This window comes from Bufo bufo, chromosome 2, assembly GCF_905171765.1.
Source record: "Bufo bufo chromosome 2, aBufBuf1.1, whole genome shotgun sequence".
Classification (NCBI taxonomy): domain Eukaryota; kingdom Metazoa; phylum Chordata; class Amphibia; order Anura; family Bufonidae; genus Bufo; species Bufo bufo.
Genome location: NC_053390.1, coordinates 72,187,881 through 72,203,296, shown reverse-complemented (window position 1 = coordinate 72,203,296; position 15,416 = coordinate 72,187,881). Strand labels below are relative to the sequence as shown.

The 15,416-nt window shown below is 42.2% G+C and overlaps 1 protein-coding gene across 3 annotated transcripts in view; it reads right to left on the bottom strand.

The window, feature by feature from the left end:
* UNC13B (unc-13 homolog B) overlaps positions 1 to 15,416 on the bottom strand; it is a 369,265-nt gene that overhangs the window by 71,437 nt on the left and 282,412 nt on the right. For all 3 annotated transcript variants that reach the window (XM_040421204.1, XM_040421203.1, XM_040421202.1), the window contains one exon: positions 3,385 to 3,554. In XM_040421204.1, the coding sequence (XP_040277138.1) occupies positions 3,385 to 3,554 (170 nt within the window). The remainder of the gene's footprint in view (positions 1 to 3,384; positions 3,555 to 15,416) is intronic.

Here is a 15,416-nt window from a genome sequence, read left to right as displayed (position 1 = left end):
GATAAATTGCTGACATTTGTAGGCCCCTTCAAAGTTGCCTGTCATGGTACCGCAATCTATTCATCTGGTTATTAACCAATCACATTCCCATCAACGTCATGATGTTACCAGTAAATTAACCATCTAATACTGATGTACTGATTAAGGAAGAACTGGTAAATTCTAGCAGGTACAGAAAACAGAAAACATCAACATAGTGTGCACTTAACGCTGTCTTCAATAGCGGTACCTCCGCAAATTTACCCTACATTGCGCTTGATCTCTCCTTATCACCAGCGGCATTAGGTAAGCGAGTTCCGGATGCCGGTAGGTCTCCTAGACCTCAATAGTATAAACTATAGCACACTATGTTAATGTTTTCTGTTTTTACTACAGGACGACCACTCCGGAACATGACACTGGGTCTCTTACTTTTGAGATCCCTTTTTGTGATGAATTGATTTTTTGAGATGAATTGAAACTTGAATTAAATGTAAAATATACTTAGATGGAATCTATCATATGTCATAATTACATGTTCCCTTTATGACATGATATGAAATGTATACTAAAATGATATATCTTATGTTCACGGCAGTCTGAAGAAGGCCACATGGCCGAAACGTAACATTTAAAGCCGCAATAACCATATAATAAAAAGAAATCAAGTTAATCCAAATTACGCTGGAGTCTTTTTCTTCATTTATAATTGGGACGGGAACCCTACTCCAAGCAAATCAGAACAGAGTGCGACATAGTTACAACAATATATATATATACACACACACATACACACTGCTCAAAAAAATAAAGGGAACACTTAAACAACACAATGTAACTCCAAGTCAATCACACTTCTGTGAAATCAAACTGTCCACTTAGGAAGCAACACTGAGTGACAATCAATTTCACATGCTGTTGTGCAAATGGGATAGACAACAGGTGGAAATTATAGGCAATTAGCAAGACACCCCCCAATAAAGGAGTGGTTCTGCAGGTGGTGACCTGACCACTTCTCAGTTCCTATGCTTCCTGGCTGATGTTTTGGTCACTTTTGAATGCTGCCGGAGCTTTCACTCTAGTGGTAGCATGAGACGGAGTCTAGAACCCACACAAGTGTCTCAGGTAGTGCAGCTTATCCAGGATGGCACATCAATGCGAGCTGTGGCAAGAAGGTTTGCTGTGTCTGTCAGCGTAGTGTCCAGAGCATGGAGGCGCTACCAGGAGACAGGCCAGTACATCAGGAGACGTGGAGGAGGCCGTAGGAGGGCAACAACCAAGCAGCAAGACCGCTACCTCCGCCTTTGTGCAAGGAGGAACAGGAGGAGCACTGCCAGAGCCCTGCAAAAGGACCTCCAGCAGGCCACAAATGTGTATGTGTCTGTTTAAACGGTCAGAAACAGACTCCATGAGGGTGATATGAGGGCCCGACGTCCACAGGTGGGGGTTGTGCTTACAGCCCAACACCGTGCAGGACGTTTGGCATTTGCCAGAGAACACCAAAATTGGCAAATTCGCCACTGGCGCCCTGTGCTCTTCACAGATGAAAGCAGGTTCACACTGAGCACATGTGACAGACGTGACAGAGTCTGAAGACGCCGTGGAGAACTATCTGCTGCCTGCAACATCCTTTAGCATGACCGGTTTGGCATTGGGTCAGTAATTGTGTGGGGTGGCATTTCTTTGGAGGGCCGCACAGCCCTCCATGTGCTCGCCAGAGGTAGCCTGACTGCCATTAGGTACCGAGATGAGATCCTCAGACCCCTTGTGAGACCATATGCTGGTGCGGTTGGCCCTGGGTTCCTCCTAATGCAAGACAATGCTAGACCTGATGTTGCTGGAGTGTGTCAGCAGTTCCTGCAAGACGAAGGCATTGATGCTATGGACTGGCCCGCCCGTTCCCCAGACCTGAATCCAATTGAGCACATCTGGGACATCATGTCTCGCTCTATCCACCAACGTCACGTTGCACCACAGACGGTCCAGGAGTTGGCAGATGCTTTAGTCCAGGTCTGGGAGGAGATCCCTCAGGAGACCGTCCGCCACCTCATCAGGAGCATGCACAGGCGTTGTAGGGAGGTCATACAGGCACGTGGAGGCCACACACACTATTGAGCCTCATTTTGACTTGTTTTAAGGACATTACATCAAAGTTGGATCAGCCTGTAGTGTGTTTTTCCACTTTAATTTTGAGTGTGACTCCAAATCCAGACCTCCATGGGTTGAAAAATTTGATTTCCATTTTTTTATTTTTGTGTGATTTTGTTGTCAGTACATTCAACTATGTAAAGAACAAAGTATTTCAGAAGAATATTTAATTAATTCAGATCTAGGATGTGTTATTTTTGTGTTCCCTTTATTTTTTTGAGCAGTGTATATATATATATATATATTTATATACACACACACACACACACACACACACACATTAGGCCTGCTTCACACTGCCATCATTTGTTACTGGAATGCCCACTGGCCCCCAATGCACGCAGCGGTATTTGTCCAGCCAAATTCCGGCATATTTGTGGGAGTGCTCATAGGCCAGTGCTTTGTCCTATAGTGTGCAAGCAGGACCACCACTGCTGGATTGTGGGGTGGTCATAACCTCTGGATGCGAGCAGTGTATAATTTGATGGAAAAATGAATCCAGCCAGCAAAGGAAACAATATGGTCAATCACATTAGTAAGGGCCTTTTATTAACTTTCTCTACATGATAAATTCCATTAGCTGAAGTAAGATAACCCCTTTAAACCCCTGCTCTCAGTGTAGGAGTCCAGGGAGCGGTCTTATCAGTGATTGACAGCTTACTCTGCATGACTGTACATACAGAGATCACTGTCAGTCACTGACAGGACCACCCACTGGACTCCGACACTGAGCAGAGATTTACATTTATAAAGTTATACTCAATCGTTCCCCATAAACTATATGTCAACCTGCTCAGCTCCTCCTGCTCTATCACATAGTGCCTGCACACTGCACTGCATTTAAATGTTAATAGGTTCCCTTTAAATTCTTATTGCCAATGGACTGGTTCCTGGACTGAACTGGCACCCTGTACCGTGTCCCTAAGCGCATTAAGTACAGATTGCAAACTCTTGGTGGCAAGATGCAAACTATACTTGATTGTTTCTCCTCCAACTGAAAAGTGCTGCAGAATATGTAAGTATATACCGCACTATTATTCCTACAATATAACCACTGCACCAGACATATATATGATGAGAAATATCTGGTCCTCACTCACATTATACAGCTGGATAGAAGACTTGCACCTCTCTCCAGATAACAGACCATTCTACATGAGCAATGCTCAAGCAGGTTAGATCAGATGCGTATACCACGATATATAACCGATGCACTTTATTCCAGGCACATATAGTATAGGATACATATAGGCTCACCTAGGTTGTACCAAACGTCCATCTCCCCACTCAGTGTCCGAACTTCAATGATGGTCTGCCCCAGGAAATCATCTGATTCTCTCTTCAGCCTCTGCTTAACGCGAGATTTGATATCATCATCCTCATCCCAAACACGAACCTTGATCCGATCTGAAGAATTGTGGCACTCACTGAGGAAAAAAAAAAAACGTAAAAGTTGTGTTACAGAGTATGACACGTTATCCACCATATGCTCCGATGTACAGAAAGAGTTAACTACTTCACTTCTGTACCACATCTAGTGAAGTACAAACATTTCAGTACAAAAAACTAAAACCAAAAAAAAAACTCAAATCCCCTGCAATGACAGATTTAAAAAACAACATGCCAGCTACTGGCAGCCACCACTAGAGGGAGCTAAGAGGCTTGCATTACTGTTGCATGCCGTTAGCTACTAAGCTCCCTCTAGTGGAGAACCCAGGTATTCCGCATGTTACCTTTTTCAATGTATGTCTATGTAGAGACTTCCTATCAGAAAAGAGAACTTCTAATTTAACACTATATTAAGAAATTCAACAGCATAAAATTTTGGAAGATTTTTTTATTCCAGCCCTGCAAATATCCTGTGACATCAAGCATTGCAAACACGGAAAAAATAACAAGCTGCTACACTTCATAAAGTAGTTCTCTGCCTAAATTTCTTTTGAAAAACAAATGGACTGTGTGATCTGCTGGACTGTGTGGGGGTCTTTTGGACTGTGTGGGGATCTAGTGGCCTGTGGGGTTAAGAGATCATGTAGGCCAGGCATCCTCAAACTGCGGCCCTCCAGCTGTTGTAAAACTACAACTCCCACAATGCCCCGCTGTAGGCTGTTCAGGCATGCTGGGAGTTGTAGTTTTAAAACAGCTGGAGGGCCGCAGTTTGAGGATGCCTGATGTAGGCAGTAAAATCCCATGAAATTGAACCTAAAATCTTGACACAGTGAGCCATAGATATTAATTTCCATGCACTTATCATACATCATTAGGATGCATAACAATGTTGTGTGGATTAGCATCCTGCTGAGTCTAATAGAATGTGTGTGGTGCTGATAATGTCTCGCTGCGAAAAGGGGTCTTATGTGCATTCATTATATAGCTGCTAAAAGGTCAAAAACGTGATTTAATATGTATTTATACATTTTTTGGAGTGCCAATTGCTAAGTGAGACTGTACCTCTCTCCATAGGGATGAAGAGCTAAGTCAGAACAGTCAATGCAGAGATGGTAGATGTCTAGACAGTGAAGTGTAGTGAGACAGCAGAACAGAGCCCTAAAGAAAGCTAGACAGCAAGATATATTTGAAAAGCATTCCAGTGTTGAGAGGAGGTGCATGCAGAAACTCTATGAAGATAAACTGCTTAGCAAAATGCCTTTAAGCTCCGCTGCAAACCTGTTCAGGAGATTTAAGTCTTCTGGTGCCTGGATAAACAACCACTATTCTACAACCAGCCATGGAAACCCGTAGTAATATTAACTGTGAGTACGGCAACCTGTGCAAAAGGTACAGAACTTAGTCTGACGTTGTAGGCCGCCCCGTGGTTGCACAGAGAAAGAGAAGTGTTGCACCCTTATTTCTGAAGGCTTATGCTAAAGAGAAGCTAGAGAAGTGCAGTAATTATTATTTACCAGAAAACTCCTTTAAAGAGACCTCTTGGCCTATTCATTGTTACTGCAGCCCTGTAACCGGTAAGAACGATGGAAATTGCACATGTGTAAGAACTGCCAGTCCATCACTGCTGAGAACTGTGAATTCTGTAATTGAACCTTACTGCAATTAAAGAACTTTTCTACTGTTAGAACTGTCTCATCATTGCTTCCTCCTCCGCTGCAGGGGACCCGGCCTTGCACCTCACATATCATCACCACTGAGGGCAACCCAAACCACTATCAGGCAGGAAAAACTCCAGAACCAGGGTGTACCCCAGGGGGAAGAAAAGTGTGCCCTTACAATCACTGTATGGCACAGATGAGCGTCAGAGTGAGTAGCAACTACAACTACCATCACTCCTATCCTTTCTCCATCTCCTGGGATTGCTGCAATAAGTTCCAGTCCCACAGCCTCAAAAACCTAAGAAGTGCTCGGTCAGTAGCCTTTGGCCTGCTACACATGGGGGGTTACTGAGCCCACCCTGCAGATATAACGAAGACTTCCCGCCTAGTGTTAATTAGAAGCAAGCTCTTCTCAGCAGTAGCTGTGTTTTCAGCCCTGGCATGGGATCTCTCTGGTAAGAAATAACCCCACACTCTGACAGAGCGGGGATGATCAGATGCATTTAGAAGCCCAGCGTCCCAGGGGCAGCAACTCGTCAAAATACATCTAAAGCCGACAACACACACAGAGGCGAAGAAATAAAATATGCAAATCACATTCCAGCTCCAAAGCGAGCGTAATCACATCTTCATGTACTGCTCAGAGAGAAGGCTGCGTACAGAGGATCAGGAATGAAAGAGAAATCGTCTTTATGGGCCCACAGTGCCGCATCTCAATGGACCCCCATCCCTCGAGTATGGACTGTGCAATATCAGGGGGTAAATAGTGACCCAAATCAAATTAAGTGAATGGGAAAAGTAGCTGCAATTGTCTACAATCAAGCTGTGATTCAATGAATTCCTATGGGTGCAAATCTCATACCTCCCAACATTTGAACTTCCATTTGTGGGATTTTTTAAAGGGGATATCCATTCTATAGATGGCCTATCCTCAGGATAGACCATCAATATCTGATCGGCTGAGGTGCCAGAGTGGAAGGAGCTAGTAACTGCAGCACTGCTCCCATTCACTTCAATGGGAGCAGTGCTGCAGTAACCATCTCAATCCACTACATGATGGATGGGGCTGTGGAGTTCTAGTGCCAGAGCTACCCTTAATCAGCTGATTGGCAGGGGTGCCGGATATTGAGGGCCTATCCTGAGAATGGGCCCTCAATAGTAAAATGTTGGACAACCCCTTTAAGCCTTTCTCTGGAGTGCTGCCAAAACCTCCAAGAAACTCCTCCTTTTAAGAACATTTGCATAAGCCACACCCCTTTTGAAGACCATTTCTAAGGACTACTATAAAGGGGACACGACTGTGGTCTGCAAAACACGGAAACCGGCCGTTTGAATCCCGCATTTTCATGATTATATTTATAGGGGTGGCCATCTTGCATGAGGTATTAACAGCATTTAGAGATATACTTTACGGCAGCCTCAAGGGCCATATGCCTTTGTGTTTTTTTACTATGTTAGGCCCCATTCACTTTACCGTATGTTTGCTCCGCATCCCACGTGCCTTTTTTTGCCGACTGGATGTGGACCCATTCTTTTCAAGGGGGCCACAAAAGATGCGGACAGCACACAGTAAAAAATTGAATATAGGAGAGGACAGTTCTATAGAGGGGAGGATGTTCCATTTTGCAAAATGCGGAACGCACATGGTAAAAAAACAAAAACAAAAAAAAGCTAACTTTATTCTACAGGTCGTTATGAATACAAATATACCAAGTAAGTTGTTTTTTTTACGGTTTAACACTTCTGCATGATAAAACCATGTTTTTTTGGAAAGTCATTTTTATGTTGCTTGTATTCAGAAAGTCATTTATTTTGCCGTCAAAGTAGTCATGTGGGGGATGCAAAAAAAAATCAAAAAAATGTACCATTATTTTTTGCATTTTTCTCCTTGCTGTTTACTGCGTGATGAAAATAAGTCATTGTTATTCTATGGCTGCAGCGGGATTTAAGGCAGCAAATCGTAAACATGAAACTGCAATAAGCAGAAGCAGAGTGTTAAATGCGTCTCTCCACATGAATTCTGCAAGATGTGTCGGAAGCAAATCACAAAGAACACCCACTTTCGTCTTGATACCAGCCGTCCATTTATTCCAGTAAGACTCTATATATTGAGGGTGGACACCAGTTGGAGAAACAAATCTGGATCGCGGTGATTGACACGTCCGGGACTCAGATTCAATGGCGGCTGAATCTTGTAGGCCACCGAGGAATCACATTGCACCGTCTAACCTGGGTGCACCACACGGCCTCATGGACATGACCGCATACATTTTGCGGTTCGCAAAATATGGATGTGGTCATTGTGCCATCCACATTTTTGGGGTGAACCATTGACTTCAATGGGTCCGTGGTCAGCATTTTGCAGACATATTCTCTTTTTGCGGAATGGACATACGGAAGCAGAAAACTCACAGATGATCCATGTGCTTTCCGCATCCATATGTCCATTCTGCAAAAGGATACAACGTCCTATACTGGTCCGCAAAATGCGAAACTGAAGTAAATGGGTCCACGAAAAATTCGGATGCAGCACAGATGGTATCCGTATTTTGCAGACTGCAAAATACATACAGTTATTTGCATGAGGCCTAATAGGAAGGAGGGTTGCAGCACTTCCATATACCCAACAGCTGGCGTCTCCGCAATCACAAAGACCCATATTGTGCGATCCAGGGCAGGGCAGCAATGGACTTGCCAAATTGAATATAATGACTGAGGCCATTGGTAGTATGAAAACAGACATTACATACTTCTCCATAAAAGGTATAAAGGTAGGTGATGCAGCTGGTTTTGCAAAGGTTTCCAGACAAAGGTAAGTAATATTTAGGGTCCATTCACACGTCCGTTTTTTTTCTTTCCTGATCTGTTCCGTTTTTTCTGGAACAGATCTGGACCCATTCATTTTCAATGGGTCCTGGAAAAAAAACGGACAGCACAATGTGTGCTGTCCGTTTCCGTTCCGCATGTCCGTTTAAATATAAAACATGTCCTATTCTTTTCCTGAAAAATTGGATCCTGGTACAATACAAAGTCAATGGATCCGCAAAAAACGGAAGACATTCGGATGTCATTACGTATGTCATCCGTTTTATACGGAATCCGTTCCTGGAAATTACATTTTAATTTTTTATTTTTATTTTTTAAAGAAATCCAAACAACTTTATTTGCTTATTGAAATTTATACATGTTTCCGTTTTTTGCGGATCCGCAAAAAACGGATGACATACGGATGACATACGGAAACATTTTCAGGAACAACGGATCCGCAAAAAACGGACAGAAAATCGGATTATAGAAAAATACTGACGTGTGAATGTAGCCTTAGGCACTTTTTCAGAGATGTGTGACTTTTCAAAGACCCCTTTCTGATGGACGTCCACGATGATGCCCGGTTCTTGCTAATACACTTCCAAGAATATCCATCAGAACATTGGCGATGAGCGATCCAACGCAGAGGTTGGCGGCAGTTTTCACAGTCCAGATTGTGGGTAAATAGTGTTTTTTTATGAGCTCGATGACATTAGGGTTATTCGTACCAGCTGTACTGGGCTGGGGTGTGTTTTCAATAGAAATGTCCATCCTTTTTGAGGGCAACAAAAAAATGGCAATTTAGCAGGTGGTGCACTTACCACATAATCCTAGATAGGATGCGAAGGTACAGTGGAGCAGCTGCCCATAGCAACCAATCAGAATATTACTTTATTTCATTTATTATACTCACTTATATAGCACTACAATATTCCGCAGCGCTTTACAGACATTTGCCTTTTCCCCAATGGGGCTCAAAGTCTAAGTTCCCTATCAGTATGTCTCTGGAGTGTGGGAGGAAACCAGAGAACCCAGAGGAAATCACGCAAAGACGGGGAGAACATACAAACTCCATGCAGATGTTGTCCATGGTTGGATTCGAACCTGGGACCCCAGCACTGCAAGGCACCAGTGATAACCACTTTTATTTTAAAAGGGCCCTTGGAAAGATGAGAGCCGAAACTTGCTGATGTCATCAGACCGCAGGATTTGTAACCAAATAGTTGCCACTATTACCCCTTCAAGACATCCGCCATACATGTAATACGGATGTGCACACTTTAAAGATTACATACCCCTCAGATTTCTGCTGATTTACACAGAAGACACTTGGGACTAATATCTGCGATTGGCAATATCGCCAATTGCAGACATTCCACCCTTCAGATTATGCGGTCATTTGTGGCCACAGCACCTGAAATGGCTTTCCCTGGGTGCGCTTCAATTGGGGTAGCCATTCTTTCCCTGTAGTAGGCTCTGTGCCTCTGAAGGATCAGAAGCTACCATAGCGATAGTTCCTATGGAGCTCTATGGTCTATATACCATAGACTTCAATAGCAATTCATTACAAACTATAATAGAAGCATGTTCCCAAAGGGAACTTAATATAAAAGTGAAAAAAGATTAAAAAAAAAAAAAACATCATAAGCCCCGCCATCTCCCAAAATGCCCCAACTATAAAAATGTAAAAGGTATTTATCCCGTGGGGTGAATGTAATGGAAAAAATATATATTTAAATTATCTAAATAGTGATCAAAGAGGCCCTGTAAAACAAATGAGTCCTCATACAGCTCCGTAGGGGGGCAGAATATGGAAATGGAAAGAAAAAAAAAAAAAAAGTTTTTATCTTTTTCTATGTATTAAAACACAAGAAAAACTATACATATGTGGTATCAATGTAATCGTACTGACCCAGAGAATGAAGGTCACAGGTCATTTTTTACCACATAGGAAATGCCGTAAAAAAGTTGGAAGTACATTTTTTTCCAACATGATCCGCACTCGATCTGTGAATGAACTGTACGTACTCTGCACCACAGGTCATTTTGAAGAGAAAGCAGCGCTTGTACGAGCACCAGTAACCCTTCAAGCACCTGATCGGAAGGAGTGTGGTGCAGGTGGTTTATTTATTAGAACTGTTCGGCTCTGTTCACATGTATGTCAGAGGCTGCGTCGCAGATTCGGTCATATTTCATTGAAAAAATAGTGTTGAATATGGAGCTACTTTCCCTGTCAGCCCATTTCCAGACCAGGAAAATGGGATTGTCTTTGAAAATTAGGGACAGTCCCTGCAAATTCTCAACTGTGGCAACTATGCTGTTGTGCATTTTCATAAGTGTACAATGTATCTGATGATACCATATTCAATATGGATGATCATTGCCTTTAACAACATGTGATCAGCATGAACCTGAAAAAAACCAAGATGGGTTCATAGCAAGTTCAATGTGTTAAAAGTGAATATATAGAGAAGACTATACTTTTATTATTGTTTAGAGACATGGATTTATCTACAGTGGTTTCTCTAAACTTGTCTGTCTGAGGAACAATGGGTGTTTCATGGCTAAACCATGATCTGATAAGAGACGTCCATAAAACACATCTGGTGTGTGCATTTATTTAGCGTTTGAACTTATTAATGATTCATATATACTATGTGATATTGATGTATTATAACCAAATATTATTAATGTATCTTTATATGTCTGTATCTCACTGAGAGGGTATATTCCAGGGGATATAAAATGTGTTTAAGTGGAAATTTCTTAAATAGGGTTTATTTTAGAGGAGCTGATGTTATCTCAAACATCATCACTCAATCGCTGAGACAGTTAAGATACACAAACCAGAAGAACTCCTATCTGCCCCATAAATTCAGGGATTAGGAAAACTTCTGATACCGCCAGTCAGTCTGAGCAAAGTGTCAGAAAGAGCCCCTCCTAATTGATTTAAGGTGTGAAAGGGCAAAGTTTAAGTAGTAATAAAAAATCTGTATATATGTTAATTCTTAAAATATTCAAAATTGTTATATGATACAACAGTGCCATCAAGTGGTAGATGGGCAGAAGTTTCCTAGGAATGTCAATTAGTGACATCATCCCCATGTTTAACATACGTCACACCCACCTTATCTAATTGGTAATCCCTATTCCAAGAGGGGATGGGCATAGATGAGGATGGGGATATCTGATCCAGTTTTTGGGTAGATCGACACACTTCTTCAAACACTTCACAAACTTCACAAAAGGAAAAACTTCACAAGGACTTCTTCACAACGGAACTCTTTACAAAGATTTATTCATCAGCATCACTTCACACGTCAGGAACATACCATAGGACGGGACATATCTGAACCTTGGAAAGCTGAGTCCATTCTAAAAGCTCTTTATCCCAAAGCCAGGGGTAATGTATAATTTATTTCATTTGCAGTAATTATAAATCGCTCCAATTGGCATATAGTTGAGACCCCATTATTAGTGGGTCAATAGTGTTAAAACAATAATTTTATGGGAAATTTTAATGAACGTGCACATCATTAGAATTCTTGTAATATTGCTATCAGAGTGGAATCTCTGATCGGATTTTATTATCCATAGTTAGGCCAACGGGCGTATTTATAAGATGTCTCTTACTGCCATATTCTTTGATTGAGCATAAGGAATTTTCCACAGATTCATTTCTATTGTTTTGTTGTTATTGTTACATTATAATATTTTAATAATCGGTAATAATTTGATAATAATTTGAATAACATTGTATTGTACTTGGTGTACTAAATTAAATGAGCCCGGCGTAAACGGCGGAGCATCATTTTGTGGTCAATTTTGATATTAACCTTGTATTCATTTGTATGCCATTTTTACTGCATGTATTTATTTGTAATAAATTATATTTTATATAATTAATTGCACCCTGTTTCATTATCTGCACAAATTAACTTTAGATCTCATCAATAAAAGAACTGGCGTTTATATGTCCGCCAATAAAAATTTTAATTTTTAATTTTTCATATTTCATAAAAATATGAAATCATAATTTTATGATTTCATATCTTATATGAAATAAATACCCGACAATGCAGATCTGGTAATGGTAGAACAGAACCATAAAGTCCCAAATACCCTGACATCTTACCAAAATGGTCAGAAATGCCATGTTTAATAGAAATGAACATGTGCTCCTTTTGCGGCCTACAGGTTTGTCCTGTGACTGCTCCCAAGTATGAATTTTGCGTACATCACTTTTGGCAGGTTCCACCATTTTCTCTGGCGTTTCTCTTGATAAATACCCAGGGTTGCCGTATATGCGTCGTCCAGCACGAATGATACATCTCCTGCCTGAGAGGATGTGATACCCCATCAAACCACAGCACCCTCAGCAACCAGAGAAATAAAAGTCAGTGGACGGCCTGGAGACAATCCTTGTACGCGGTGTCCAGGTTGTTCCGGCTGTCAGTCAGGACATATCTTCATCAGGTTCCGTCTCCTCATCCTCCGCTAACTTCTCCATCAGTTGCTGAGCAACGTTCATGATAATGCAGTGGCTGGCGAGGATCGGGTATTATGCGGTGCACAGATCTATACCAGTTATCAGCTGCAGATTATGTGAATTACATCTTCTGGGCGACTCATTAGAGCCCACAGAGGTCAGCCTCTCGTCTATACATAGGGGGTCTTTACATACTGATTCCTATTACAGAGAATGCAGGGGCGTAGGAAGATGTAGAAGCAGAAATGTTTAGGGGGAAGATTAGACAAGAAAAAAGTAATGAGTAAACGATAGGTCACAAAATAAGGGCTAAAGACTGCTGTCAGAACATGCCTATCAGGTACTGGTGTGGACAGTGCAGCATATCCACTATGCCTGTAGGATACTAGAGAATAGGGTGCAGCATATCCACTATGCCTGTAGGACACTAGAGAATAGGGTGCAGCATATCCACTATGCCTGTAGGACACTAGAAAATAGGGTGCAGCATATCCACTATGCCTGCAGGACACTAGAAAATAGGGTGCAGCATATCCACTATGACTGTAGGACACTAGAGATGAGGGTGCAGCATATCCACTATGCCTGTAGGACACTAGAAAATAGGGTGCAGCATATCCACTGTGCCTGTAGGACACTAGAGAATAGGGTGCAACATATCCACTGTGCCTGTAGGACACTAGAGAATAGGGTGCAGCATATCCACTGTGCTTGTAGGACACTAGAGAATAGGGTGCAGCATATCCACTGTGCCTGTAGGACACTAGAGAATAGGGTGCAGCATATCCACTATGCCTGTAGGACACTAGAAAATAGGGTGCAGCATATCCACTGTGCCTGTAGGACACTAGAGAATAGGGTGCAACATATCCACTGTGCCTGTAGGACACTAGAGAATAGGGTGCAGCATATCCACTGTGCTTGTAGGACACTAGAGAATAGGGTGCAGCATATCCACTATGACTGTAGGACACTAGAGAATAGGGTGCAGCATATCCACTATGACTGTAGGACACTAGAGAATATGGTGCAGCATATCCACGGTGACTGTAGGACACTAGAAAATAGCGTGCAGCATATCCACTGTGCTTGTAGGACACTAGATAATAGGGTGCAGCATATCCACTGTGCTTGTAGGACACTAGATAATAGGGTGCAGCATATCCACTGTGCCTGTAGGACACTAGAGAATAGGGTGCAGCATATCCACTGTGCCTGTAGGACACTAGAGTGTAATAAACCTCCAGTGAAAACAAGAAATCATAGGATCTAACAACCAAATTGAGAGCCTAAATCCTCAGCCAAGGCTACTTTCACACTAGCGTTTTTGCTGGATCCGGCAGGGTTCAGCAAAAACGCTTCGGTTACTGATAATACAACCGTCTGCATCCGTTATGAACGGATCCGTTTGTATTATCTTTAACATACCCAAGACGGATCCTTCATGAACTCCATTGAAAGTCAATGGGGGACGGATCCGTTTTCGATTGTGTCAGAGAAAACGTCCCCGCTGACTTGCATTGTGGGTCATGACGGATCCGTCTTGCTCCGCATCCCAGGACGGAAAGTAAAACTTAAACATGCTGGGGTTTGCTCTTCGGTATGAGAACAGAACGGAATGCATTCTGGAGCACTTCGTTCTGCAGACAATTGACAATAAATGGGGACAAAACGTAAGCGTTTTCTTTCCGGTATTGACGTTAAAGTGAAAGTAGCCTAACAAAGTTTCAATTTCTATTTTTATATGCAACCATTTTCTACATGTGGAGAGTTGGTGTCTAATATATTGGACAGTCTCCTTGACTAGGATTTTTTCAAAGGATTTTCCACTTTTGACAACCTCAACCAAATACTTTTGTAATCAGGATACATCTTCCATATCTGGTTACGGAGTGAGAGTCTCTCACATAGAGTACAAGGTGCATGAAACATCATGACCCTTCATCGCCTCTTGTTCACCGGATGAAGGAGAATCTGGTTATAAAGTGCTCCCTTCCTGGTTTACACATCTCATAATCATCTTGTCTTCACTGGATGGAGATTAGGGTCCTCCATGTCCACTCTACACAGGTTGTCTAATCAAGGAGGATTATCCGCCGCCCTCATCGGGGAACATAAGGCGTATTATGTTATTAAATGTCGGATGATGTCCCTGGGACACAGTCTTATGGAGTGTAATGTGCAGTGCACGGGATACAGGGTCAGCAATCAAGTACAATCATCTTCTCTTCACAGTAATGGATGGAGATTTAAGAAGCAGAGAAATAAGGAAAAGACAAGTGCAGACATCAGTCATCTACAGTCGTGGCCAAAAGTTTTGAGAATGACAAAAATATTAGTTTTCACAAAGTTTTCTGCTAAACTGCTTTTAGATCTTTGTTTCAGTTGTTTCTGTGATGTAGTGAAATATAATTACACGCACTTCATATGTTTCAAAGGCTTTTATTGACAATTACATGACATTTATGCAAAGAGTCAGTATTTGCAGTGTTGGCCCTTCTTTTTCAGGACCTCTGCAATTCCACTGGGCATGCTCTCAATCAACTTCTGGGCCAATTCCTGACTGATAGCAACCCATTCTTTCATAATCACTTCTTGGAGTTTGTCAGAATTAGTGGGTTTTTGTTTGTCCACCCGCCTCTTGAGTTCTCAATGGGATTAAGATCTGGGGAGTTTCCAGGCCATGGACCCAAAATGTCAACGTTTTGGTCCCCGAGCCACTTAGTTATCACTTTTGCCTTATGGCACGGTGCTCCATCGTGCTGGAAAATGCATTGTTCTTCACCAAACTGTTGTTGGATTGTTGGAAGAAGTTGCTGTTGGAGGGTGTTTTGGTACCATTCTTTATTCATGGCTGTGTTTTTGGGCAAAATTGTGAGTGAGCCCACTCCCTTGGATGAGAAGCAACCCCACACATGAATGGTCTCAGGATGCTTTACTGTTGG